Source organism: Cajanus cajan, chromosome 3, assembly GCF_000230855.2.
Source record: "Cajanus cajan strain Asha chromosome 3, NIPB_CcT2T_4, whole genome shotgun sequence".
NCBI classification, from domain to species: Eukaryota; Viridiplantae; Streptophyta; class Magnoliopsida; order Fabales; family Fabaceae; genus Cajanus; species Cajanus cajan.
In genome coordinates, this window is record NC_138519.1 from 7,287,332 (window position 1) to 7,314,500 (window position 27,169).

Sequence of the window (27,169 nt, forward strand, 5' to 3'; positions counted from 1 at the left end):
TTGATATGAAAAGTCGAGATTGAGCTAGATAAAAAATTAAAGGCCGAGATCGAGCCAGATCAAAAATTGGTTATGTAAATTAGTCTAATACAAGCCAATTTAGCCAATTATCGGCTACACAATCAACAAGAAGTTTTGCCATAATTTAACCAACTTCTAGTGTAATATGAAAATGCAAGAAGCAGCTCGATGGATTTGATTAAATTGACTAAGTTTAACTCAATCTATAGATTAGTTAAGTCTAAGTCTTTTATATTGATTAGTTAAATATGAATTTTCTTGAATTGCTCTGACAAGAATGCATAAGAAAGCAAGTAAAAATACTAGAATTTTTCAAATACTACGATATATTTATCAATCGAAAAGCAGTCTCAAAGTTGTAAGAATATAAAGTATGCATAAGAAAGCAAGTAAAAATACTAAAATTTTTCAAATACTACGATATATTTATCAATCGAAAAGCAGTCTCAAAGTTGTAAGAATATAAAGTAAATAGTTACAATTTTGCAATTCAAGGTAGGAAATTTGAAGCTAATTTTAAACATCTTCTTCTTCATTGCTGCTAATACTTTCAGAAAGATCATCTTTGTTCACTAATTTCCCTTCAAAAACGTCTTTATCAATATGAACTTCCCCAAAGTCAACTTTAGGAGCAATGATCTTGGCCTACCGAATTTCCTTAGCAAATCCTCTTTTATACTCAATAACCACTTGGAATTCAGTAGCTCCAAGTTCTTTGCTCAACTCTTGATTTTTCTTATTTAAATCCGAAATTTTCTTCATGTTGGAAAGAATAAAATCTTGAGAAGTTCTCATTTTCTCTTTCAGCTCTTCTATTTCATCTTGCAATTTGGAAGCATTTTCTTCATTGTTTTTGACCTTTTCTTCCAATTCAGCAAACATATTTTTTTGTGATTCTTTTTCATCTTCCATCTTCTTTACTTTATTTAGTAATTATTCCACCTTAGCCGAATGGGATTTGTTAGATCTCACCGATATTTTGAAATCTTTGGTAGTCTCACTCTCACCTAATTTCTTTGTCACCTCTTCCAATTCAATCTTCAAGGGAGCAATTTGAGTATTCTCCTTTTTCAACTTGTTTATCTGAACTATGTTTCTCTCCCACTTCTTCTTCTAGTGACCAACCACTAATATGGACCTTTGTAAAAATACTTGTATAGAGTCCAACCATTGCACTGGGCCCACCTTTTCAATCATTGCTTTATCAATGATATACTCGGGGTCTTCTTTGTAGAAGCTATCTGCTGTGAGCTTAGCGTTCCAAAGTGATACAACATCCGGGGATATACTTATATGATCTAGTCTCTCAAGAGGATGACTAGAGTCATACCTTTGGTGCAAGGTCTTGGGATGAACAACAGAATTAGCATGAGGTTGCCCACCAGAGGATTGAGGTGATGAGAACCCAAGTTGGGGATTTGATGCTTGCAAGTTCGAGACTTGGTCTTGAAGAACCAATAGGAATGACTGCATCTTTTGTTTTTGAACTCTACAACAAACAAAAATCAAAAGTAAGATAAAACTCTAAGTTGGGAAATTATTATTGAAATTAAATGTATCATACTTACTGATTCAATACTAGGCTCATTGGTTGACCTCTCATCAACATTTCCTTGATTAGCTTCAACGTCGATGATATTCACTCCCACCTCGCCTTTGTGAGGCTTGATTATCCACTTTTGGTTTCGAAGTCCTAGTATCCATATCTTATTTCTTAATCTCGATTTTTTGTTTTTTCCCACGATGAACGGAAACAGGATGAGCATCAGGAATCTTTATCTCTTCAATGTTGAACTTAGGCTTTAGTTCACGTCATTTACTCTTTCCCATGATTCATGCATACATTAAAAGCAATTATTGATATTGTCAATAAATTGGATACATAGTGAACAATCATAATCATCACTTACTTTCTAATAATCTCCTCGGGGGTCTTGTGACCCAGCAAGTGACAAGATGGCTTTGCTCTTTAGTGGTCGAGGTAACTCTCGCAGTTTTTCTATATCCTTCACCTCAGATTAGGTTAATTCCAAACCCTCAGCACCAGAAAATTTTAGAGGTTGGGACTACCAATAAAAGGGGAACTTTGGTTCACCCCCTATATGGAAAATTGAATCCAAGCTCGGGTCATCGTGTACAGCGCGAACCTTAAAAAACTCCTCCTTGAAATTTTTGTAAGAATGCGTGAAAATCTGAAACAGTCCCCCTTTGGAACTTCCACACAAAGACACCCAAATGAAGGGCGCTTCTCCAAGTTTAAGTTGATAGAAATACATAAATTTAGGTAGGCTTACTTCAATATCTGAAAATCAAGCATAATACTTGGAAAGCTCTTAAAAAAAACCCAACTATTTGGGTGTAATTGGCTTGGAGCCACATTAATCTTTTTTAAGAACTCGCATTCAAACGGGGTGTAAGGTATTAGTATCCCTATATCTTTAAATAGACAATTATACATATAAACACACGGGGAACGAGAAGAATGAGTAAAAAATACTCGTTCATCAGGAGAACATGGTTCGATAGTGAGTTGTTCTAGGAGAGGGGAAGGATAGAATCTTAACTTATGTTGCAATACACTCACTTCCGTCATAGATTTGAACTTGCTATCATACTTGTCGACATCCCCTCTAACCCATTCAAACCTAGGAATGAGGATTTTAGGATGTGAATTCTTTCTATTATTACCACCCCTATTGCGACCCTTCGAAATATTATCATTGTTATCAGGGATTTTACCCTTTCCCTTCTCAATCTTCTTACTTTTATCCATAAGTGCGATTTTATCTAGACCTAGAGAAGAAGAGAAAGCTTCGCCATTGCTTTTACTCCCCCAAAATTAAAATACAAAATGGTAAATACAATAGAACAAGTAATCAAGTAAGTTTAGGGAAAATACCTTAAGCAATGATAGACTGGTAAAATGTTCTCACTCTTGAAAGTAGCAAATGTGAGGATTGAGAAATCTCTACAATGGGGGATATAGAAAAGGAGAGTAAAGCTAGGGATGAGTCGAAACAATGATGATAAGTACTACTAAAACCCCACGTTTAATATAGCTATTTCGCATCCCTTCACCACCATGCGCGCCTTTTCGAGCTTCGTGCTTTTAAATAAATAATCATTATTTCCAGCCGTTTTAAAGTGAAACGACGCATCCCATCATTTATTTCAAAATTTAGTAGTTGTATTAATACAAATTAAGGAGGTGCAACGCTTCATAATTAATGAGTTAATAAATATCATGCCACAAATAGTTATAGTCATTAATATATCTAATTATATATAGATTTCTTGTTAACCTCTTTTGCATCATACATGCTTAGAGCTTGGGGGCTTATGTACTTACTTAGTTGATATCTCGCCAAGATGATAACATATCAAATTTGACCAACTCGGCCAATATCCCGCCAAGGTGACAGTATGTCAAATTTGACCAACGTTGTTTTATAGTTGGATCTCGAATTGAGTATGACCAAGGTCAACTCGTATATCATGTCCCGTGTTCTAAATTTACTTACTTACTAGAGAGTGTTGGGTACAGCTGCACCGAAAGGAAAAACTTTCGGTGGTTTTTTAATTAAAAAGCGGGTCCCACATAATAAAATAATATTAAAAGTTTAGGAGAAATTACGAAAATGCCATTGGGACTTTCCTATAAATAGGGAAGCTGAAAATCATAATTTTCATCCCAAATCTTCTTCTCTTCTCTCTTCCTCTCTTATACACCTTGAGATCTGTTCTCGGTAGTAGTAGTCTCCTAATAGAAAGGAGTAAGTTATAGAGAGAGAAGTGTTGTAATTTTCTCCCTTTCAGTAAATAATATTTTTACTGTGGTTATTTTCTCCCTTGTCTCTTTTTACTCATCTCTTGTTTTAGCTGTGAGTAACTATTAAGCCTACTCTGGACCTAACAGTGGTATCAGAGCCACTAGGTTGTTTATTATTCCGCTGTGGTGTACATTGGTATAGTATCGGAGAAAATTCTTAGTATGCTCTGTGGCTGCAGTATTGTCTGATCAGTCACATCAGAAAAGAATTATTCTTGTTACTGGATTTTATCACTGTTCCAGTAGGCGGTACTATTCTAGTGGAAGTTACTTAAGTCGGTTTAATAGAAGAAATTATGGCAGCAAAGTTTGAGATAGAGAAGTTCAACGGGAACAATTTTTCCCTGTGGAAATTGAAGATAAGAGCAATTTTGAGAAAAGACAACTGTCTTAAAGCAATTGAAGGCAGGCCATCAGATATTACTGATGAAAAGTGGAGAGAAATGGATGACAATGCTGTTGCCAATTTGCACTTAGCAATGGCTGATTCAGTTTTGTCGAGCATAGCAGAGAAGACAACTGCAAAGGAGATTTGGGACACGCTCGTAAAATTATACGAGGTCAAGTCACTTCACACCAGAATATTCTTAAAGAGGAAACTCTACACTCTTCGAATGAGTGAGTCCACAGCAGTGACGGACCACATCAACAATCTGAATACGCTATTTGCTCAGCTTTCAACAGCTGATTTCAACATAGTGGAAAATGAACGTGCGGAGCTTCTACTTCAGAGTTTACCAGATTCATATGATCAACTCATCATCAACATAACAAACAATAATGTTGTTGGTCGTCTATCCTTTGAGGATGTTGCCGGAGCTATTCTTGAAGAAGAGTCCAGGCGAAAGAATAAGGAAGACAGACTGGAAAGTTCTAAGCAAGCAGAAGCTTTGACGATGATGAGAGGAAGATCAATGGAACGTGGCTCCAGTGGGAGTCAAAATCATGGTAGATCTAAATCTCGAGGAAGGAAGAACCTCAAATGCTATAATTGTGGCATGAGAGGGCACATGAAGAAAGATTGTTGGCACAAGAAGAGTGGAGGAGGGAAGAATTCTGAAGCGTCAACCTCTCAAGGTTGTGTTGCTAGTACCCAAGAAGATGGAGAAATCTTGTACAGTGAAGCAATAAGTTCCAGAGGCGAAAAACAACTCCATGAATGTTGGATATTGGATTCAGGTGCAACCTGGCACATGACTCCAAATAGAGATTGGTTTTGCACTTATGAATCAATTTCAGGAGGATCCGTTTTTATGGGAAATGATCATGCTTTGGAAATTGCTGGAGTTGGTACTATCAAATTAAAAATGTATGATGGTACTATTCGTACAATTCAAGGGGTACGACATGTGAAGGGCTTGAAAAAGAATCTATTGTCCATTGGGCAACTAGATGATCTCAAGTGCAAGATCCACGTTGAAGGTGGAATCTTGAAGGTAGTTAAAGGCAATTTGGTGGTGATGAAAGCTGAGAAGATCACATCAAATCTATACTTGCTCTTGGGAGAAACGTTGCAAGAAGCAGATGCATCAGTTGCAGCAATAAGTCAAGAAGAGGCAACGATGATGTGGCATCGTAGACTAGGACATATGTCATAGCGAGGCCTGAAAATTCTTGCGGAACGTAATCTCTTGTCAGGGCTTAAAATGGTAACCTTACCATTTTGTGAGCACTGTGTGACAAGCAAGCAACATAGATTACAATTTGCCAAAGTAACTACAAGGAGCAAACACATACTTGACTTGATCCATTCTGATGTCTGGGAATCACCAGAAATTTCCATGGGAGGAGCAAAATATTTTGTATCATTTATTGATGATTATTCCCGGAGATTGTGGGTGTACCTAATCAAAAAGAAGTCAGATGTGTTCCCAGTATTCAAGGAATTTAAAGCACAAGTAGAACTTGATACTGGAAAAAGGATTAAGTGCTTGAGGACAGATAATGGAGGAGAATATATAGATGGTGATTTTCTGGCATTCTGCAAGCAAGAGGGTATTAAAAGGCAATTTACAGTTGCTCATACACCTCAGCAGAATGGGGTAGCAGAGCGGATGAATCGAACTCTTCTAGAAAGGACAAGAGCTATGTTGAGAACTGCAGGATTAGCCAAGTCTTTCTGGGCAGAAGCAGTCAAAACTGCTTGTTATTTGATCAATCGCTCACCATCAACAGCAATTGGTTTGAAGACACCAATGGAGATGTGGAATGGAAAACCATCAAATTATTCTTCATTACATGTGTTTGGATGTCCGGTGTACGTGATGTACAACTCCCAAGAAAGAACAAAGCTGGACCCAAAATCCAGGAAATGTATATTCTTGGGTTATGCTGACAATGTTAAGGGGTATCGCTTGTGGGATCCCACTGCCCGCAAGGTTGTTGTTAGCAAGGATGTAGTGTTTGCAGAAACTGAACTGCAAAAGGAGCAGGAAAATGACAGCACTATCAAAGACACCAGTATAGTGGAGATAGGAGGAAAATCTAAAGAAGATGACACCTCTGAAGCAGAACAAGAGCACGATGAACAAGAACCAAATGAGGACAATGATGGAGATGTTCGACGAACAACACGTCAGACGAAGAAACCATCTTGGCATTCAGACTATGTTATGGCAAGTCATGATGCGTACTGTCTCTTAACTGAAGAAGGAGAACCATCAACCTTTCAAGAGGCGTTGAGGAGTTCTGATGTTTCTCAGTGGATGGCAGCAATGCATGAAGAAATAGAGGCCTTACATAGAAATAAAACATGGGAACTTGTTGATCTTCCAAAAGGTCGAAAAGCCATTGGTTGCAAATGGGTCTATAAGATCAAACGTGATGGCAATGATCAAGTGGAGAGATATCGTGCAAGATTGGTGGTTAAGGGATATGCTCAGAAAGCGGGCATTGATTTTAACGAGATATTCTCGCCAGTTGTCCGATTAACCACAATCAGAGTTGTTCTGGCTATGTGTGCTGCATTTAATTTACATCTTGAGCAACTTGATGTAAAGACTGCTTTTCTTCATGGGGAACTCCAAGAAGAAATATATATGCTCCAACCAGAAGGCTTTAAAGAACAAGGAAAAGAAAACTTGGTTTGTAGGTTGACCAAATCTCTGTACGGTTTAAAGCAGGCGCCAAGGTGTTGGTATAAGAGATTTGATTCCTTCATTATTAGCCTTGGTTACAACAGACTGAGTTCAGACCATTGTACGTACTACAATAGGTTTGATGACAATGATTTCATCATCTTGCTGTTGTATGTGGATGACATGTTGGTGATAGGCCCCAACAAAGATCAGATCCAAGAATTAAAGGCACAATTGGCTAGGGAGTTTGATATGAAGGACTTGGGACCAGCAAACAAGATTTTAGGGATGCAAATTCACCGAGACAGAAAAAACAGGAAGATTTGGCTTTCTCAGAGAAATTATTTACTGAAGGTCTTGCGGCGCTTCAACATGCAAGACTGTAAGCCAATTACGACCCCACTTCCTGTCAATTACAAATTATCCTCAAGTATGAGTCCTAGCAACGAAGCAGAGAGGATGGAAATGTCTCGAGTGCCGTATGCATCAGCGGTGGGAAGCCTTATGTATGCCATGATTTGTACGAGACCAGACATTGCACAAGCAGTGGGAGCGGTCAGTAGGTTTATGGCAGATCCTGGTAGAGAGCATTGGAGTATTGTAAAGAGGATCCTTAGATATATCAAAGGAACCTCAGATGTTGCATTATGTTTTGAAGGATCGGAGTTTTTTGTCAAAGGCTATGTTGATTCAGATTTTGCAGGAGATCTGGATAAACGAAAATCTACTACTGGTTATGTGTTTACACTTGCTGGAGGAGCAGTGAGCTGGTTGTCTAAGTTACAGACTGTTGTAGCTCTATCTACTACAGAAGCTGAATACATGGCAGCTACGCAAGCATGCAAGGAAGCAATTTGGATTCAAAGGTTACTGGAAGAACTCGGGCACAAGCAGGAGAAAATTACTGTGTATTGTGACAGTCAGAGTGCCTTGCACATTGCAAGGAATCCAGTTTTTCATTCCAGGACAAAGCACATAGGAATTCAATATCACTTTGTTCGTGAAGTAGTAGAAGAAGGAAAAGTGGATATGCAGAAGATCCATACAAAAGACAACATAGCAGACGTAATGACAAAACCTGTCAACACTGACAAGTTTACATGGTGTCAATCCTTATTTGGCCTATTGGAAACATAAGCAACATGAAGTATCAATGGTGTGAAGATATGATTAACTTAATCATAATCTTCAAGTGGGAGAAATGTTGGGTACAGCTGCACCGAAAGGAAAAACTTTCGGTGGTTTTTTAATTAAAAAGCGGGTCCCACATAATAAAATAATATTAAAAGTTTAGGAGAAATTACGAAAATGCCATTGGGACTTTCCTATAAATAGGGAAGCTGAAAATCATAATTTTCATCCCAAATCTTCTTCTCTTCTCTCTTCCTCTCTTATACACCTTGAGATCTGTTCTCGGTAGTAGTAGTCTCCTAATAGAAAGGAGTAAGTTATAGAGAGAGAAGTGTTGTAATTTTCTCCCTTTCAGTAAATAATATTTTTACTGTGGTTATTTTCTCCCTTGTCTCTTTTTACTCATCTCTTGTTTTAGCTGTGAGTAACTATTAAGCCTACTCTGGACCTAACAGAGAGAATGTCGAGAAGAATCTTGAACGACATAACCACAAGTAACTTGCATAAAATAACCATAGATAACGATAAATCTCAGAGAATGGGACGGACGGTAACAGATAAACTTCTGAACAGGTAAAATATAAATGATATTAAGAAAAAAAAATAGAATAATCTCAATTAACTTGATTGTTAGAGTCTTTTTTATAAATACATCTCTCTTTAAACAAGGAAAATCTAAATGTCGATGACAAAGATTAAGCATGACGAACGAATTGATTGATCGATCTTACTCATGTAAGAACAATAAATATCCTTATTTATTATCTTTCTAACTCGACAAACCTTATAACTTGAGTTTAGGTTTTTTGACCAAAGTGGGGTCGTTGACCAACTTATTTACGTAAATGGGGCTCTTTTGAAAGTATTTACGCCTTTGGGGCTGTTTACAACAGTGTCGCTATGGCCCATAGCGACACTCATGCCACGTGGAATTTTTAAACTCCAGGAAAGCCATGAAAGTCATATTGATAATGTCGCTATAGCCCATAACAACACAAAACGGCTTCAATGAAGTCGTTATAGCCTACAATGCCTCATTTTTATTATTAAAAAAATATAATAAAAAATAAGTAAATAATTTTTTTAAAAAGAAATACGAATTTGTGAAAGTAGCACTATGGCCTATAACGACACTGTGCCACTTTTAATTATTTACTTAATTTATTTTTTCCACTTTTTAATTTATTTTATAAATTTTATATAAATATATATTTATATATTTATTTTTTCTATATTTTTTTATTAAATTAATATTTTAAAATATGAAAAGAAAAGAAAAGGAAAAAAAAAAAAAAAAAGTCGGCCTATAGCGAATTTTCGGCGCTACAGGCCATAGCGACTCTGACTACTGAGGGAAAATAAGAAGTGTGTAGGCGAGGCTTCACATAGGATGGATGTATTACTGTTACAGTATTTAGGCCTGGTTGGGTGATGTATGTGTACGTACGCGTGCAACCAAATCTGAATATTGAATAGGGAATTGAATTTTGATTTGAAGACTGAAAGAATGCTTTAGTTGGTGTATTCGATCTTCTTCTTAAAATATATATGGACAATTAATATAAAATAAAAAAAATTTAAAATAAAATAAGTTAATAATTTAAAAAAAATAAATAAATTAAGTGGTGTCGCTGTGGCCTATAGCGACACTGTGTCGCTATAGGCTATAGCGCCACTTTAAAAATAAATAAATGCATTATTTAATTCGTCATAAAATAATAAACGAAAAAAATATATATACACAAAATAAGAGAAAAATTAACTTTATAATTATAAATTAACATTTAACTGGTATTATAAAATAAACAAATTTTAAAATAAAATAAGTTAATAATTATAAAAAAAAAATTAGTAGTGTCGCTATAGCCTATAGCGACACAATGTCGCTATAGGCCATAACGCCACTTAAAAAATAATTATATATTTTTTATAATTACGTTTTTAAATAAATATTTTTTATTTTTATAAATATATAATAAGTAGGTTCAGTTGATTATTTTAAACTTAGATTTAAATTATTTTACTTTTTTTTGTTTTTTTTTTAAATGGTGTCGTCATGGGCTACACCATTTTTAATGGCGCACAAACTGTGTCGCCTCAGCCCATAGCGACACTGTTATGGCTCATTCGAGCCCACCCCACACCAAAAAAAAAACCCACGTAACAGTGGTGTCGCTATGACCCATAACAACACCGTTGTAAACAGCCCCAAAGGCGTAAATAATTTCTACACAGCCCCATTTACGTAATTAAGTTTCCATACAACCCTACTTTGGTCATACAGCCCTTGAGTTTAATTAAATAATTCCTCCATATTATGTACCTAAATCATACCTAAAAATGTTCACGTACGATGATTTCATCTCGTTGAAGTTGAACAAAAAGAAGTTTTGGAAAGTGTGTAGAAATTGTCCTATTTCAATAATGACGAGAGGTATGCTGCACGTTTTTAGAAAAAGAGATAACGTCACATATTTGTTTTGTGAATGACGCAACACTTAATGCTTTTAACACATATTGAAGATAAAAATAAAAATAAAAAGATACTAATAAAATTTAGATGAAAACAATTTTCTGAAGTTGTTTATTTCGCATTAATTAATTATATTATTTAATTTTTTTATTTTCAAGAAAAGTGCTATTATTACATTCATTAAGCCATTCTTCTAACTTACTCTAGCTTAAGATTAAAATTTAATAAAAACTCTAAAATCATAAGTTCAACTGGTTAAATAAGAAATAAGACTAAATATTTATAATTTTTAATAAATTTTAGTTAATAATAAAAAACATTAATAAAAAAATAAGATATATACCACAAATCCTATTTAAGGATATTTTACTAACATATCTAATATATGTAGCCAGATAAACCTTGATGATATAACAAAAATCAATAAAATTACTGATAAAGTCACATGTAACACTGTTAATCTTTTAATAGATAGTTGAATTCAATTCTCTAATAGTGTTTGTAGAAAAGATTTTGTTAAGAAAGATAAAATTCGTAATCTTTATGTCTTGAAAGGAATTAATTAATAGAATAAATCAAAAGTAAAATTATATATATATATATATATATATATATATATTTTATAATCATATCATTGATATGAATTATTGATTAATTTCATCATTAATTAATCTTCATTAAAAACTTAACCAATCACTTAATTTGAACTTTTTTATTTAAAATTACATTTTTCTTTTACAGAATTCAAACCCAAAACTATCCTTAACAAAACCTAAGTTTAATCTTAGTCAAAGTAAAACATGTTAGTGACGACAGAAAGTTTTAGCAGTTCTAACGAGTAATGGAGCACTTACCGACCGACTTGAACCAATTAAACAAACCTTTTGGACCAACGAAAAACAACACTTTCCGTGATCTCATGCCACTTCAGCCACGTCATGTAAAAGGTTTACCACAAACACGTTGGATAGAAAATTTTACATAATAGGACAATATCATATATTTATAATATTAAAAATTTTATATATAATTTTTAAAAATATAAATATATATTATAATTATTTTTTACAAGTTTTTATATTTATAATTATGATTAAAGATAAAAATAAAATGAGTCAAATTATGTTATATTATAATTTAATATATTTAAACTTAACTTTATTTAAAAATACATGTTCTAAATATAACATATTTATCTGTCATAGACATTCTTTTGAACATTTAGTTAGAACTACAATCTTAAAGACCTATTTTATAATAATTTTACACTAATAAAAATATAAAACTAAATGTGTTAAATTTTATAAAAAATCAAGTTTAATTTATTTATGATATAAACATATTTTTAATACGTGATATAAATTTTTAGATGATAATTTATTTTAAAACTTATTTTATAATAAAAATTATAAATAGAACATAAATCTTCTGATTTTTCCTCTTTTGATTTTTTTAAATCAACGTATTTAATCTTACAATTGTTACTATTTTAATTTTTTTATTAATATATACAATAAATAGAAAATACAAAAGATAAATATGTTTGCCGCAAATTTTATTTTATCAAAAATTAATATATTACATTATATATGTGAACAATAATATATATATATATATATATATATGAGAACTAATCTCATTCAAAAATTTGATAAATATCAAATAAATGAACAATTCTATCGAATTTATATTTTAAACATACGATAATTTAAATATATATATATATATACACACACTATTAAAATATAACTTTTATTTTTTAAAATATATTATTTTTTAAATAAAAAAATGTATATATGTGTAAAATGATAGTGGGGTACTTGCCCCCACTATGTTGTAAGTAAATCCTGCACGTCATTGTTTTTTGGCTAAAAACCTATTTTGGTCCCTTATAATAATTGTTTGTTTCAATTTAGCCTCACCTTTATTTTCGGTTTCAATTTGGTCCCAAACTAATTAATTGGTTTCAATTAGGTCCATAATAAATTAATTGGTTTCAATGTGGGACTTCCGTCCAAATTTCTTTAATGGTGTTAACTGTTGGCCACGTGGATGCCACATAGATGCATAGGTGGATGCCACGTGGCTGACACGTGGATGCCAATTTTTTTGAAAATACTTGGAACCAGAACGACCCGTTCTGAATCCAGAACGACCCGTTCTGAATCCAGAACGGGCCGTTCTGGATGCACTCTTGGTGTGTTAATTTTGCATCTGAAACGGGCCGTTCCAGATGCAAAATTAACACACCAAGAGTATAGTAGAACGGTTCGTTCTTAAACCAGAACGACCCGTTCTGGATTCAGAACGACCCGTTCTGGATTCAGAACGACCCGTTCTGGATTCCGAACGGGCTATTATGGATTCAGAACGGCCCGTTCCAAAACTGAGAATAAAATATTATTTATTAATTTTATTAAAAAATATAATAATTTTGAAAAATATTTTTTTATGATAAAAATTTTAAAATTACTTATTTTTATAAAATACAATTATCTTATAAATAGAGTAATAACTTTTTATTTTTCTCTTTCTATCTGAATAAATATGTAAATGTCATTTTATAATTTTTTGTAACTTATTTAAAATTAGAGGAATAAAATGATAAAAATTAATAAGATAAACATAATAAAATTATTAATTTATTTTCTTTTAGTATCCTCTAAATTTTTACATTCATTTAAAACAAAAATATTTTGTATGTTAATTTGAATTAATTTAACGAAGTATCATATGATTTTTAATTTTTTAAATTTTTTTATAAATTTGATCTATACATGAAAAACTTTTTAATTTAACAATTAAATTCTTAAAAATTTGATATAGAATATTAATTATTAAATAAAATAAATCTATCAAGACTTATTTTTGAAGTAAGTAAATTTTTTCTTCATTAAAAATGAAGATAATTTTACCACAAAATAAAAAACAATTAAACAATAAAATAAAATATAAAAAAAATATTAATATATTTATTATATTAGATATAACAACATAATTAAAATATAATTAATAATATATATTTTATAAAATTATTAATATTTTATATATAAAAAATAGAATGAAAAAAATTTTAGTGGGGGCAAGTGCCATCACTATGATTAACTTAGATCTGTACCCGCATATGGTTGTGTGGTGAAATGTTAGTCCTGTGTATCCTCTTCCTTTACTTCAGGTTCTACCTCTTCAAGAATAGGTTGTTGTTGGGGTACATCGTTAATGACTTCAAGGAAAAATACCATGTCATTTCATCCTTTACTGGTTTCAATTAGGTCCCTAATAAATTAATTGGTTTCAATGTGGGACTTCTGTCCAAATTTTTTTAACGGTGTTAACTGTTGGCCACGTGGATGCCACGTAGATGACACATGGATGTCAATTTTTTTGAAAATACCTGGAAGCAGAACGACCCGTTCTAAAACCAGAAAAGGCCGTTCTGAAACCAGAATGAGCCGTTCTGGTTGCACTTTTAGTGTGTTAATTTAACTGGAACGGACCGTTCCGGATGCAAAATTAACACATCAAAAGTTCAACCAGAACGACTCATTCTGGTTTCAGAACGGCCCGTTCTTATTCCAGGTATTTTCAAAAAAATTGGCATCCACGTGTCATCCTCGTGGCATCTACCTATGCATCTATGTGGCATCCACGTGGCGAACAGTTAACTCCGTTTAAATAATTTGGACGGAAGTCCCACATTGAAACCAATTAATTTATTAGGGACCAAATTGAAACCAATTAATTAGTTTGGGACCAAATTGAAACCAAAAATAAAAGTGAGACTAAATTGAAACAAACAATTATTATAAGGGACCAAAATAGATTTTTAGCCTTGTTTTTTCTAAGGTGGAAAGCACAAACGTTAACATACCTTGTCCTCTAGCGTCTCTCTATTTATATGGTCTCTTTTTAAAACGTTTGCTTCATCGTAACATTATGGATGGTTCCAAGTTAGACGATAGCGAGGTGGGAGTTAGAAGCGACGATAGCAACCTTCAAAGATCTTGTTCATCTATCTCTAATATATCTGTCCTTTTGTCCAAATATAAAAGTAATTTTTGTTAAAAAATTTATTTCTAGTAATTATTATGGGCTACATATATTATTTGTAGTATTTATATTAGTTATTTACATTTAGTTTAGCTCAATAAAAGTGATTTAATTTTAGTGAGCTTTTAGACCGCCAACATGAAAAACTGTTATGGACCCAAATAAGTGGAAACCAGATTTGGTTCGTTAGGAGTTAATGGGAACCTTAACAGGTTTAAAATCGTGAAGACAATCATGGTTTTCAATATGTCAAATTAGAAACACACGTCTCTCTATCTCTCCATTAAAAGAATAACATCAAGTCTCATTAAGGAATCTAGTGATTTGGCTGAGGAAGATCATTGCACCAAAAGACTATTCCACTGCAGTTTTTGATCAACGTCAATGAATACATGTATATGTTACTAACCTTAAATTTGTAATCTGAGACAACAGTGCTTAATATTGATTAATGAAAATTTTCTATTTGTCTTAATAAATTTATCCCAATAATTTTATTAATTAAGGGGTTCAAATTAAAATGAAATATATGCTTTATGAGTAGTGTTTTAAAACTCGGTTCGAACCGGCCGGTCGAACCGGTAGAATCAAAAACCGGTGGTTTGACCGAGCCGAACCAGTGATCAGACCGGATGTGCAGCTGACTCAGTGTGACCCGGTTAAAATCCCGGTTGAACCATCGACTCGCGGGTCTCATGACCCAAACCGAGTCATCACTTTTTTTGAAAAAAAAATAATTAAACGACATTGTTTTTTTAATTTAAAAAATAAAACCTTCAATTTTTAAATGCCTCTGCTCATTTGCTGCACGCTACGCTTAAGCTTCCTCTTTCAAAAACTAGGCCTGTGCAAAAATTTCCGGCCGATCCGAAACCGGCCAAACCGATGATCAGATTGGGTGAGGCGGATTGATTCTTAGGTATATCGGATTTTTTTTGAAGCAAATTTCGGGTTCAAACGGTTTTGAACGGTCGGATTCGGTGTTGGAATTTTCTCATCCGATGTACCCGAATCCGACCGTTTATCTTCTTCTTCTTCACCTTCGTCTTCACCGTTTATTTTCTCCATTTTTACTTCGTCTTCTTTCTTCTTCTTCTTCGTTCCGTCTTCTTTCTTCTTCTTTTTCACTCCATCTTCTTTCTTCTGCTTCTTTCTTCTTCTTCTTCACACTGTCTTCTTTATTCTTCTTCTTCACTTCGTCTTCTTTCTTCTGCTTCTTTCTTCTTCTTCCATGGCTACCGCTGCTGAGAAACTTCCTGTTCTGGTTGATGAAGGTGGTGATGCGGAGATCTGAAACTCCGTGATTTCCCCCAAATGAAGCAGCGACAGAGACCGGCAAAGAATGGCGACGGATGGCGACGAGGAAGCTTCTCAAACCGATAAATCCATCCGATGAACCCGTAACCCGCACGGATTGAACCCGCCAAAATCTGAGTTCTTCGTCGGTCGGAAATGGCCCCTGATTTTTCTTAATCGGTTTCGGATGATTTTAGGAATTTTGGTCCGAAACCGACCGTGGCCGACCGATGCTCAGGCCTATCAAAAACCCTAATAGTGTGTTTGGATGAGAAATTTAAATGAGGTAATTCATTTATTTGAAGAATTTCAAATTCTTTAAGGTGAAATATCTTGTTTAGATGGAGAATTTATAAGGAATTTGAAATTCAAGCATTTGTGAAATTCCTTGAAATAGTAGAATTTCAAATTCTCCCAAAAAAGTAAGAATTTGAAATTCCTCATATTTTTTTTCTTCTTATTTCACTTATATATTTTATCTTATTTCTTATCTCTTCATGTTTTGAATTATTGAATATTCAAAAATATTTTTAAAATTATTAAATATTATCTAATATTAACTTTTAAAATTATTAAATATTTAAAAATTAGCTAATATTTATTTTTATAAAATTTAATTTAAAAATTCTTAACATATAAATATATTTTTAAAATCAATTTTACTATCGTTGAATCAAATTATCATATCCAACCTAATAATTTAAAATTTGATAAATTTGAATTGACCTATCCAAACAAAATATTTTAATAATGATAGAAATTAAAATCAAAGTAATTCAAATATCAAGAATTTAAAATTCCTTGAATTTGTAAAATTCTTCATCCAAACATATCATAAGTTTTTTTTTTCAGAGTTTGATTTTAAGACACAAACCCAACCCTCCCACCATCGCTCGTCGCACCGTCGCATCACTGCACAGCTGCACTGCCGAACTGCTGCATAGCCGCACAGCTGCACAGCCGCACCCCTGCACCATCGCATAGTCAGACAACTGCACCGTCGCACTACCGCATTGCCGCATCGCTGCACCGTCGCCTCGTTGCACCACCGCGCCGTTGTTTCAAGTTATAAGGTTCATTAAATTATAAAATCACAGGAAAATGTGCCATTTTTTGATTCTTTAAGATATTGGTAGCATCTTCTAAAATATTATGATAATCTTGAACTGTTTGATATCATGAATCAAATATTATTACGGCTACTTGAACATTATTTTATTCAAACTTGGGTTTTGGATCATCTCGTTGCCAAAAATTATAGTTAAACCAACTTTATATCTCCACAACTGCTGTAATTTTTTTGGAGTTTCTTTAAAGGTATGATGTGATTTTTTTTTTAAATTTATAGGTATGAAATATGTATAATAAATATTTTTTTAATTTTTTTAATAGAAATTGGGTCATGCGGTTTAATAGATAACCCACCAGTCTAACCATTGACTCATTGACCCATTATTCTCACCGATTCAATGACCAGTCCAATTTTTAAAACACTGTTTATGAGTACTTATGTGATCATACATAAAAATAAAAATAAAAATAAAAAATAAAAAGTTGACACACATTGGTTCCACCAGTCCGTAATAACCACAACACACTATCTGTTGTCCAATAAACGTAAATGCGGGATTTTAACTAGTAATATATAGTAATAATGAAATATTCTAATGGAGTCTTTTCTTTATGAATATTGATCAGTAACTTTTTTCCTTTTGCAAGTCAAAGTTATTCTCGAGAATACAAAGCTACCCTAATCCATACATAATGAGATCATTATATAAGTTCAAATCTAATCAAGAAATCGTGCTTGTCATAATCATTAGATCATCATCAACCACTGATGCATTATTTCTGAAAAGCAACATAAGCTAGTAACTGTATAGCATCCTTAATTAATAAAGGTTTACTATCTAAGGTGGAAAGCACAAACGTTAACATGCATTGTCCCCTAACGTCTCTCTATTTATATGGTCTCTTGGTAAAACGTTTGTTTCATCGTAACATTATGGATTGTTCCAAGTTAGACGACAGCGAGGTGAGAGTGGATCATGTTCGTATTCCAATCCACAGGTTTAGACCCCGAAGACTTATCCTTGCACCAAGGGTTAGGCCCAAGAAAACCTCAAGGTTAGTCTCACTACACTCACATACTATAGCCATTTTCTCTTTTACGCTTTAGACATAGCAAAGAAAATTAACCCATCTTACTCCATATAAACTTTACTATATAATTTTTGTAGCTTTTATATTATATTTTTTAACTATGATTTGTCCTATATCTTCATCTTATTTTACTAACGTATAAGTATAAACAAAAAATCTCACATTAAATAAAGATAAATATGTTGAATAACATGTAAGTAATAAAAATTCATGAGTTAAATACCTTAAGTTTTAAGTTAAGATCAATGTAATGTTAAATTTACTTAAATAATTTGTTTATGATTTATTAGTTGAAATCTCTTTGATCTTTAATTGTTGGTGATACATGAAAATTAATAAAATATATACTAAATATCGTCGTTTTGTTAACATTTTTTAGTTAAAAAAAATGTCATTATGTGTTTGGATATGAATTCAAAAGAATTTTTGAAAGTTTTTTTTCTTATTGATAGATTCTAAGATTTTTTTCTTCTTTGTACTATTTTTGACTTTTTGTAGCACATCAACTACGAAGAAGGATGAAAGGCTTGTTATTGCTACATTCCCTTGTCATGAAGTGTTGATGTTTGTGAATCAACAACTCCTTGGAGCCATGCAAGTGGAGTATCAAAACAAGACCAAATCGCCCTTTGAGACACACCCAATTCACATGTGGACTTTCTTAACTTGCATATGCTTCTACAGTGTGGTTCTTGCTTTCAAAACACACCTAAAAGATCGCAGTGGCAACTTCACTTTGATCTTCAAACACCTTCTTCTTGTCTCGGGATCACTTTCCTCAGCCTCACTCTTGTGCATCTTCCAACCGCGCCACCAAATTTGGTTTCTCTATGTCATAATAGGGATATATGTACCACTAATGCTGGCTGGTCTCTTGCTCAAAAAACAAGTGTTGAATAATGTTGTAGGAGCTACAATCACTTCAGCTTTCAAACTTAAGCAAAAACTTAAGTTGTTTTGTGGATGCTTACGGCAGTGACGCTACTCGATAATTGTTGGTCCAAAAATGTAGGATTCATGAAATCATGTGGATAATTGTTTGATGCCTATGACACATGATTTAAAAATAGTATTATACGTTAAGAATCGGTTATAAATAAAAGTTCTCGTTAATTTGTCCTTGTTTACTGTTTCGTTCAAGTTATTCTATAATTATTGTGTTCGAGCAACTTTAAAAATTTAATGAATTTGAAATTTTTAGAATTTAAATTATTTTGATTTTAATTTTTTTTATCATCTTTTAAATTTTACATTTGTAGATTGGATAGAACAATTTTATTTTCACCATGAATAAAATAAATTTTAAAAAAACGCACATATATATATAAAGATTAAATTTTATAAAATTAAATATAAGCTAATTTTAAATATTTAATCATTAAAAAAATTATTGTTATTTTTATGTTGACTTTGAAAGAGATTTGAAATTTTCAAAATATTGAATTATTCCATTAAAATCTTCCATTCAAACATGCCCTAGTAATGGTATTTATTAAATAGACCATGTTATGAATACACTTTTTCCATGCCACAATGAGCACCGCTTTTTAATATTTGAAAAATATTTTAAAATGAATGATATTTTTATTTTTCAATGTAATATTAATTATTTTATTTTTCTAATTTATCCATTAATAAATTATTCAATTATCATAATCAAAATAATACATTTATTAAGAGGATATAATAAATTATTTTAGTAAAATTGTATAAAAAGTGATACACTTATTGTCCTTAATATTTGTGTCAAATTTTTATATTGAAATTATTAATAAGATGAAAGGGGTGGCTTTCACTTAATTTATGTATGCATGTAGCTTTCTATATATCACATCTATTCTTTATAAGCAATATACAAAACACACTTATTTTTATATTTTTAATTATAAGTAAATTTTAATAAATTATCTCTACTTTAATGCATAACCTTTTAGCTGCCTTACTCTTGATTTTTGAAATTTATAACAAGGATAACATAGAAAAAATATTATGAAATTAATAAAATTTAATGCAAACAACTAATTTCTTTAATATGTGTGGAATATATATATATATAATAGAGAACAAAGGGAATACTCTCTTTCTCTTCCATCTTGTATGATGTTTTAAAATATTATTAATGTATTCTTTAATTAATGTGTCTTTTTTTTTTTTTAATATAGTCATTTTATTAGTGAGAATTCAAAAGTTTTAAAGATATATAAAGAATGTTACACATAAAATGATTATGAAAGAAGACATGTTAATTATATTTGTTAAATTTTGTGTTAAAATCTTAAATTTTTAAATAAAATACTACGGAAGGAGAATGAAAAATAGGGTTCTATGTATGTTGTCGGTCATGAGCTTTTTGCTCCACCAGGTAAGTTAGAAGCGACGACAGCAGCCTTCAAAGATCTTGTTTGTAATATCTATCTCTAATATATCTGTCCTTTTAACCAAATATAAAAGTAATTTTATTAATTAAGGGGTTCAAATTAAAATAGAATATGCTTTATGAGTACTTATGTGATCATCAGTAAAAAAAAATAAAAGAAAAAGTTGACACATTGGTTCCACCATTCCGTAATAATAACGACAACACACTATTTGTTGTCCAATAAAAGTAAATGCGGGATTTTAACTAGTAATATATAGTAATAATGAAATATTCTAATGAAGTCTTTTCTTTATGAATATTAATTGATCAGTAACTTTTTTTTATTTTGCAAGTCAAAGTTATTCATGAGAATACAAAGCTACCCTAATTCATACATAGTAATGAGATAATTAGAAACTCTTTAAATTAATAATGTCAGGCCAGAGAAATTTATTAGTATAGAGAGTTATTAATTTATCGATAAATTAATAATTATTAATTTAAAGAGTTTTTAAGTAATTATACTGTACATACCAAATAAAAAGGCAAATTAATTTATACCTCTTAGAATTACGTTGCAGCGAATCTTGGGACTCAACGTAAATTAGTAACTTTTGAAGTACATATGCATTGAAAATCAATACGTAATGACTTTTGAAGTACATATGCATTGGAAATCAATAATGACTTTTGAAGTACAGTAAATGTAAACAAGAGGAACAAATGTGTTCAATGTATTCTTAAGCAAGTTTGGCAGCGAAGATGATACAGTGTCTTTGGAGCTTATTACGCGAAAGGAAGCACTTATGGCGTCGAACACTCTTCACAACTTTATGATACAATACAAAAATACAACACCTGAGCTATTGGATGCAATAAGAAAAGTTAGAGATGAGCTCCAAATAGACTTGAACTTTAAAGGAAAACAGACAACTATTGAATCATATTTCAATAGAGTGTAATATATTTTTTCAGTTTCTATGAATTAATAATTTATGATTTTCTTGGGACCAAAAATTATAAAAGGATCTCTCGAAAAATTATTATCTTATTATTTTATTGAGTTTTTCAATTTTTTACATTGGTTCAAGTCGGGATCAGACAAATTTATTATTTTAGAGAGTTTATTAATTTACCGAGTATTAATTTAAAGAGTTTCTACTGTAAGTTCAAATCTAAAAATAGTGATTGACATAATCTATAGATCATCATCAACTACTGATGCATTATTTCTGAAAAGCAACATTCGACTTTATTTTAATGAAAGTTGGCAACTCTATCATCACTTAATAAAAGGGATTAAAAAGTTGATGAAGGATTAAGAGTTGACAAAATTTAAAAGAGACTAAAAATGAATTCCTCAAAAATTAAGGGGTTAAAATCTTATTCAACCTATTTTTTTCTTGTATAAATCAGATAAAAAGGACCATTAATGACGAGGGTGTAGAGACTAGGTGCATGTTTGTGTTGCAGTCGAAATTGTTGTGGTTATCATTCTAATACTTTTTTTAATGCGTAAGTAAAGATTAAGATCCTTTTGTAAACATATTTTTGAGATTCTTGAACGATGATCAAAGCATTACATAACATAAAAATAATGAAAAGTAGTCATGAAATGTTGGTTCATATTTATTTATCATTATTAAGAAATCATGCATTGACTAAAATATACTACATTTTTCAATTTCTCAAATAAGGGGACGGGATTTTCAAAAGTAGAAGAAAATATGATGAATATCACTTATTAAAAGCATGTGTTTATTGTTAAATTATTCTAAGTGTTAGAATGACGTACAAAAAATGACAAAAAGTATGAGTATGCATGTAAAGATGTTTCTTAGCTATAGGTTCATAAAGAATGACAAAATTTAGAGAATATAAAATTCGTCTATACATAAATTAGAAAAACATGTTTTAGAAAATAAAATATAAAAAAAATTATAAATTAATTTATATATAATTTTTGGAGAAGATTATTTCTTTGCTTTTTTCTTTTCCTAAAAGTGCTTTACAACAAATTTATTCAATCAGACAATAAATAACCTTCATTATTATATTTTTTATTTAATAAAAAGTATAAATTATTATACCGAATTAGCTTCTATAATAATAAAATAGTACTTTTGATCATAATTTCACATCAAAAGCAGTGATCTAATTCTTTAGTCTCTCATTAAGAATAACGTTCATTATTATATAACTTTAGAAATAAATCTACTTCATGACATTATTTTAAGACTACCCTTCTAAAAAATAATTAGCTTGATTAAAACATTTGAAGAAATCTACCAGCTTCAATAAGAATATATTTCCTCTAGGAATTCCTTTTCATTCTAATATATATATCAATGCAGTAAAGTTAGGAAAAGCTGTTAACATATTTATATATGCATTCTTTTGGCATACAAAAGCTTTTGTATCATAATAAAATGAGTTGTTTTTCCCTTTTTGTTGCTCTAGCATCAGCAAAACGTTGCAACACCAAAAGATTATCTAGCCTCTGCAAGACATCCCTCATTGTTGGACGGTTTGATGGAAAAAATTCTATGCACTGCACTGCCAGAAGAGTCATCTCAACACCATCTTCTGCACAGTAACACCAATCTTTCTGCAGATTTTCGTGGACTAGAGAACAATTGGGCTTGTATTCCTTCTTGGCCCAAATGTGTAACACACTGTCCAAGTTTAAGTTTGCATGTTCTCTCTTCTCAATGAATGAAACTCTTTTGGTTACTAGTTCAAGCAAAACAATGCCAAATGAAAACACTTCACAGCTTCTATCCCATTCACCACCTGCCATTTTGTAAATACAAACTTAGGCTTCAATATGTATGCATTACAAACCGGATCAAGGGTTTTCTTCTTCCCCAAACAATTAGAATATTATACGACACATCAAAGATTTTCACATGACAGGACTAGAAATCTTGGTTTTAGCACTAATGAAACATATTCAATTCCTAAACATAGAATATGTTGCAAAAATTATGTTTTGTGAGTGTAAATTAATTTTTAATTATCAGTTTTAAAATATTATATAAATTATGTCCATAAAAAAAATCAAGACAAAACACAGTGATATATCTTTTTGTTTCTTCATATTTTGCACACGTATCGTATCTGAGTCATGATTGGACATTAAATGTGAACACTTCCTTTAGCAAATATTCAAACCTTAGTTGATTGTGTTCTGGAAAACTGGTCTCTTCCACTAATTTACACAGAGTTACTTCCATATTTTTTAATATTATTTTCCAAAATTAGAATTTCACTGCACTATTTTATACCAACCTTTATTAAAGAAAACTCTAATTTCTATTGAAGAATACTACCAAATAGACTTAAAAATATTGCACATAAATGTTTTTAATAAATTAGTAATAACTCATTTTAGAGTATTATAGCAGCATAACAAATTGAAAGGAAACATTTTTTATGCATATAAAAAAATTACCCCTTAGAGAAAAGTAAGGATCGATGTAGCCAGTTGACATTGTTAATTGTTCTTTTAGCATTTTCACTTCGCTAAACAACAGCAAATCAAATAATTTTGGCTTGTAATCCTGCACCAGAAATGAGTGTTCATGTTGAGTGCCAAAACAGAGAAAGGGCAAATGAAAAAGGAAACATGGATGTATGAAATTTTCAGAAGCTCCGAAGAAGATCATTTCCACAATAACCAATGTGCTAACCTTGTCTAGAAGTATATGAGATGCACTGAAATTCAACACCATATTTTGCTTCTCCTGGTCATGAATGAATTTCAGAAACTTTGCAAGTTCATGAATTACATTGATTCTCTGAAGCCAATTCAGCTTATCTACCTCCGAAAAAAAAAATATATCAGAACATCAAAGTAAATCAATCATTTATCTCGTTTCCTTTTACATCTCAAGAATTCAAGGACCAAAATTAATTGTTGAAATGATGACCCCACAACTTGATTGCTGATAAATTCTCATGTACTAATATAGATTAATACCTAAACATGTCATTCAATAGCATAAAAAGGCCAACAACCCATTAGTGATTGTTTCAATTTCTTCTCCAATTAAAACAAGGTTTGAAATTTTCCCTCAACCGTTGACATTAGAAGTGAATAAACATCAAATCTTGTAGTAAATCAATACCTTTCATTATCAAGTTATCCAAAGTATCAAGTGGATTGAGATCATACACAAGTCCCTTTACATCTCTCTCCAAAGTATAACCGATCAACGTCACCAAATTGGGGTAACCTTTCAATGTTGGATTTGTCCAAAATTTGACTTCCTCCTGCAAAACAGAACCATTGAACTTCCACAATCATATCGGAAACATGATAAGAAAGAAGTTTATACAAGAGTGAAAGATATAGAGAGAGAGAGAGAACTTGCTTTGAAAATCAAATACTCATCATTATATTTGGAACTTATCTGTTCCATTCTTTCACCGTCCCATATCTTCACTAATACATGTTGACCTTCAAGGTAGCCTCTAAACCATCTACCAAACTGTGTCAAGCCAATGAGATTGTTCTGACTGAAATTGTTGGTGCATGCTTCCAATTTCTTGGATGAAATCTCAAGAAGGTTTGTTGGGTACATCTTATCAAAGTCATAACAAAGTGATATATGGGACCACATTTATATCTAGGGAACTTGGTGTCACGTTGTCAATGTCAACCTTTCTGCTCTAATAAATTTCCTTCCCTTTGACTTCGTCACAAGAAAAGATATTTGAGCTTTAACTTTTGTTCCTTAAAATAGGAAATTCCCCTGTACTTTGAGTGATCCTTGCGTAAGTAAAACTCAATCCGTAAGATATAAGACAATTTTAACAAATTGGCATATAAGAAAATTAGTTAATTTAGTAAATAAGATTAAATTTGTTAATAATTTGTGTATGTCAATATTTTCTAATTTCCATGTCCCTAGTTGATAAGTATATCTTAAATACGAAATTTATAGAATTGAATATCTATAAGTAATTTGATAATAATTTGATAATTGGTGAATCATTTAGTACAATAAAAATTATTATGATAAATTCTGATATGATTTAAATTTAATTTAATATTACAAAACTGTCTTAGGAAACATCACTTCTTATTTATATGTTCTAATTTGATCACATTATTAATCTTTAACAAGAAATATCGTGGCCATAAAAATAGAAAGAGTAGTCTTACCATATCGAATAACCAAGGAAATCGTACAATAGTGGCCCTCTATCCTATCAATATCTCTTGTATTCTACTAAGATTTATAAGACTCATTCCACCATTCATCCACTTACTTTTATGATGCCACTTGAGAAAGAGATTGGTTTCAATTTCCTCTTATTCCTATTCGGAAGACGTCATAAAAAAGTTCATGAAGATAAAGGATCTATATATATATATTCTAAATTTCTAGTCAATGTTGTGGTTGGTAATTTCTGTTTTTTTTTTTAGTGCTAGATATTTCTCAAGAGTCATGGTTCAGAATCGGGGATTCATCCATCACATGTTCGTATACCATAATTGGCGACACACAATGCTTTTTGTTGTGGATGCTTACAATATTTTACGTAAGAGCACAATCCACAAAAAAGATAAAAGAGGCAAAGTTGTGGGTTTAAAGAATGTATGAGGATAAACAATATGGGTTGATGCTCTTTCTTTGTCTCAGCATAAATGCAAAGAATGCGATATAGAACCTCACAGGTGATAACTAATGTATGTTGAAGAGTACACACTACAAGTATAGTTAAGAGGACAAAACTTTCATTATGTTTTAATTTTTTATTTAGAAGACTCGGGAAGCTTAAAGAGAACTTCACGGCTTAAGAACCAGAATAAATAAAAATAAAAAAAAATTCAAAAAGAAATTAAAAAAAAACTATTTACCAAAATAAATTATTTTGGACACGTAGGAGCGAGAAAAGTGTGAAAGCGTCAAGCAATTTGACGTTTTTAGTACACTGTGCATGGGACGAAAATGTAAACACTGAAGGCGTCAGACTGGGTGACGTTTTGGTACTGTTCATATACAAAAAAACGTCAACAGTGTTGACGTTTTCTGTATAAAGTGAAAATAAAAAAATAAAATAGAAAAACTGACGGGCTAGGGCTTCGAAACACAACCAGAACGGCCCGTTCTGAAACAAGAACGAGCCGTTCCGATTCACTTTTCGTGTGTTTCATCTGGATATGGAACGGCCCGTTCCAGATGCAAATGCAACACAAAAATAGTGAATCAGAACGGCCCGTTCTGGTTTCAGAACGGGCCGTTCCAGGTTTTTCTGCATTAAAAAATTATAATTTTTTTTAACATAAATTGTGCTTTTGATTTTTTTATGATATTCAATTTATGATTTTTGTTTCTCAATTTTTAGTTATTCAATTTTAGTCTCTCAATTTCATTTTTATGAATAGGTATATTTAATGTGGCTACATACACAAGACAAGATTCGAATCCCTAACCTTGCTTAAGGTGGATCAACCCCTACCACTGAACCATACGCTTAAAGTTTAATTTTAATTTTATTAATAAATATTATCTATTAACTATTAAAATTATAACATTGATTATGAATTTATATGTTAAGTAGATGATTAGATAATTAATATTTACTTCAATTATTATATCATTTATTAGTGAGATAAAAATTGTAAAGTTTATAGAATTAGAGTAAATTTATAAAATTATAAGTCAGGGAAACAAAATCGCAGATTAAATATTATAGGGATAAAAAATAAAATTTATCATTGATTTTAATATTTAATTTAAGAAAAAAAGTTAAAAATG

General features: G+C 31.6%; 1 protein-coding gene and 1 long non-coding RNA gene across 4 annotated transcripts; both read right to left on the reverse strand.

Moving 5' to 3' along the window:
• Positions 1-377: 377 nt before the first annotated feature.
• LOC145955502 (uncharacterized) lies at positions 378-3,132 on the reverse strand. 3 transcript variants are annotated; one of them, XR_014432112.1, is made up of 3 exons: positions 2,921-3,071; positions 1,590-2,266; positions 378-1,510 (listed from the first exon to the last, which is right to left on the reverse strand). It is a non-coding gene; the product is annotated as an uncharacterized LOC145955502 (long non-coding RNA). The 3 variants fall into 3 exon arrangements; XR_014432111.1 differs by having other exon boundaries at positions 1,590-1,842; positions 1,932-3,062; XR_014432110.1 differs by having other exon boundaries at positions 1,590-3,132.
• Positions 3,133-22,690: 19,558 nt separating this feature from the next.
• On the reverse strand, positions 22,691-25,558 carry LOC109818623 (serine/threonine-protein kinase BIK1-like). The gene is made up of 5 exons (XM_083072100.1): positions 24,776-25,558; positions 24,530-24,674; positions 24,092-24,219; positions 23,854-23,962; positions 22,691-23,192 (listed from the first exon to the last, which is right to left on the reverse strand). Exons 1-5 carry the CDS (start codon positions 25,022-25,024, stop codon positions 22,819-22,821), a joined length of 1,005 nt encoding a protein of 334 aa, XP_082928226.1. The 5' UTR covers positions 25,025-25,558; the 3' UTR covers positions 22,691-22,818.
• Between the last annotated feature and the right edge of the window lie 1,611 nt (positions 25,559-27,169).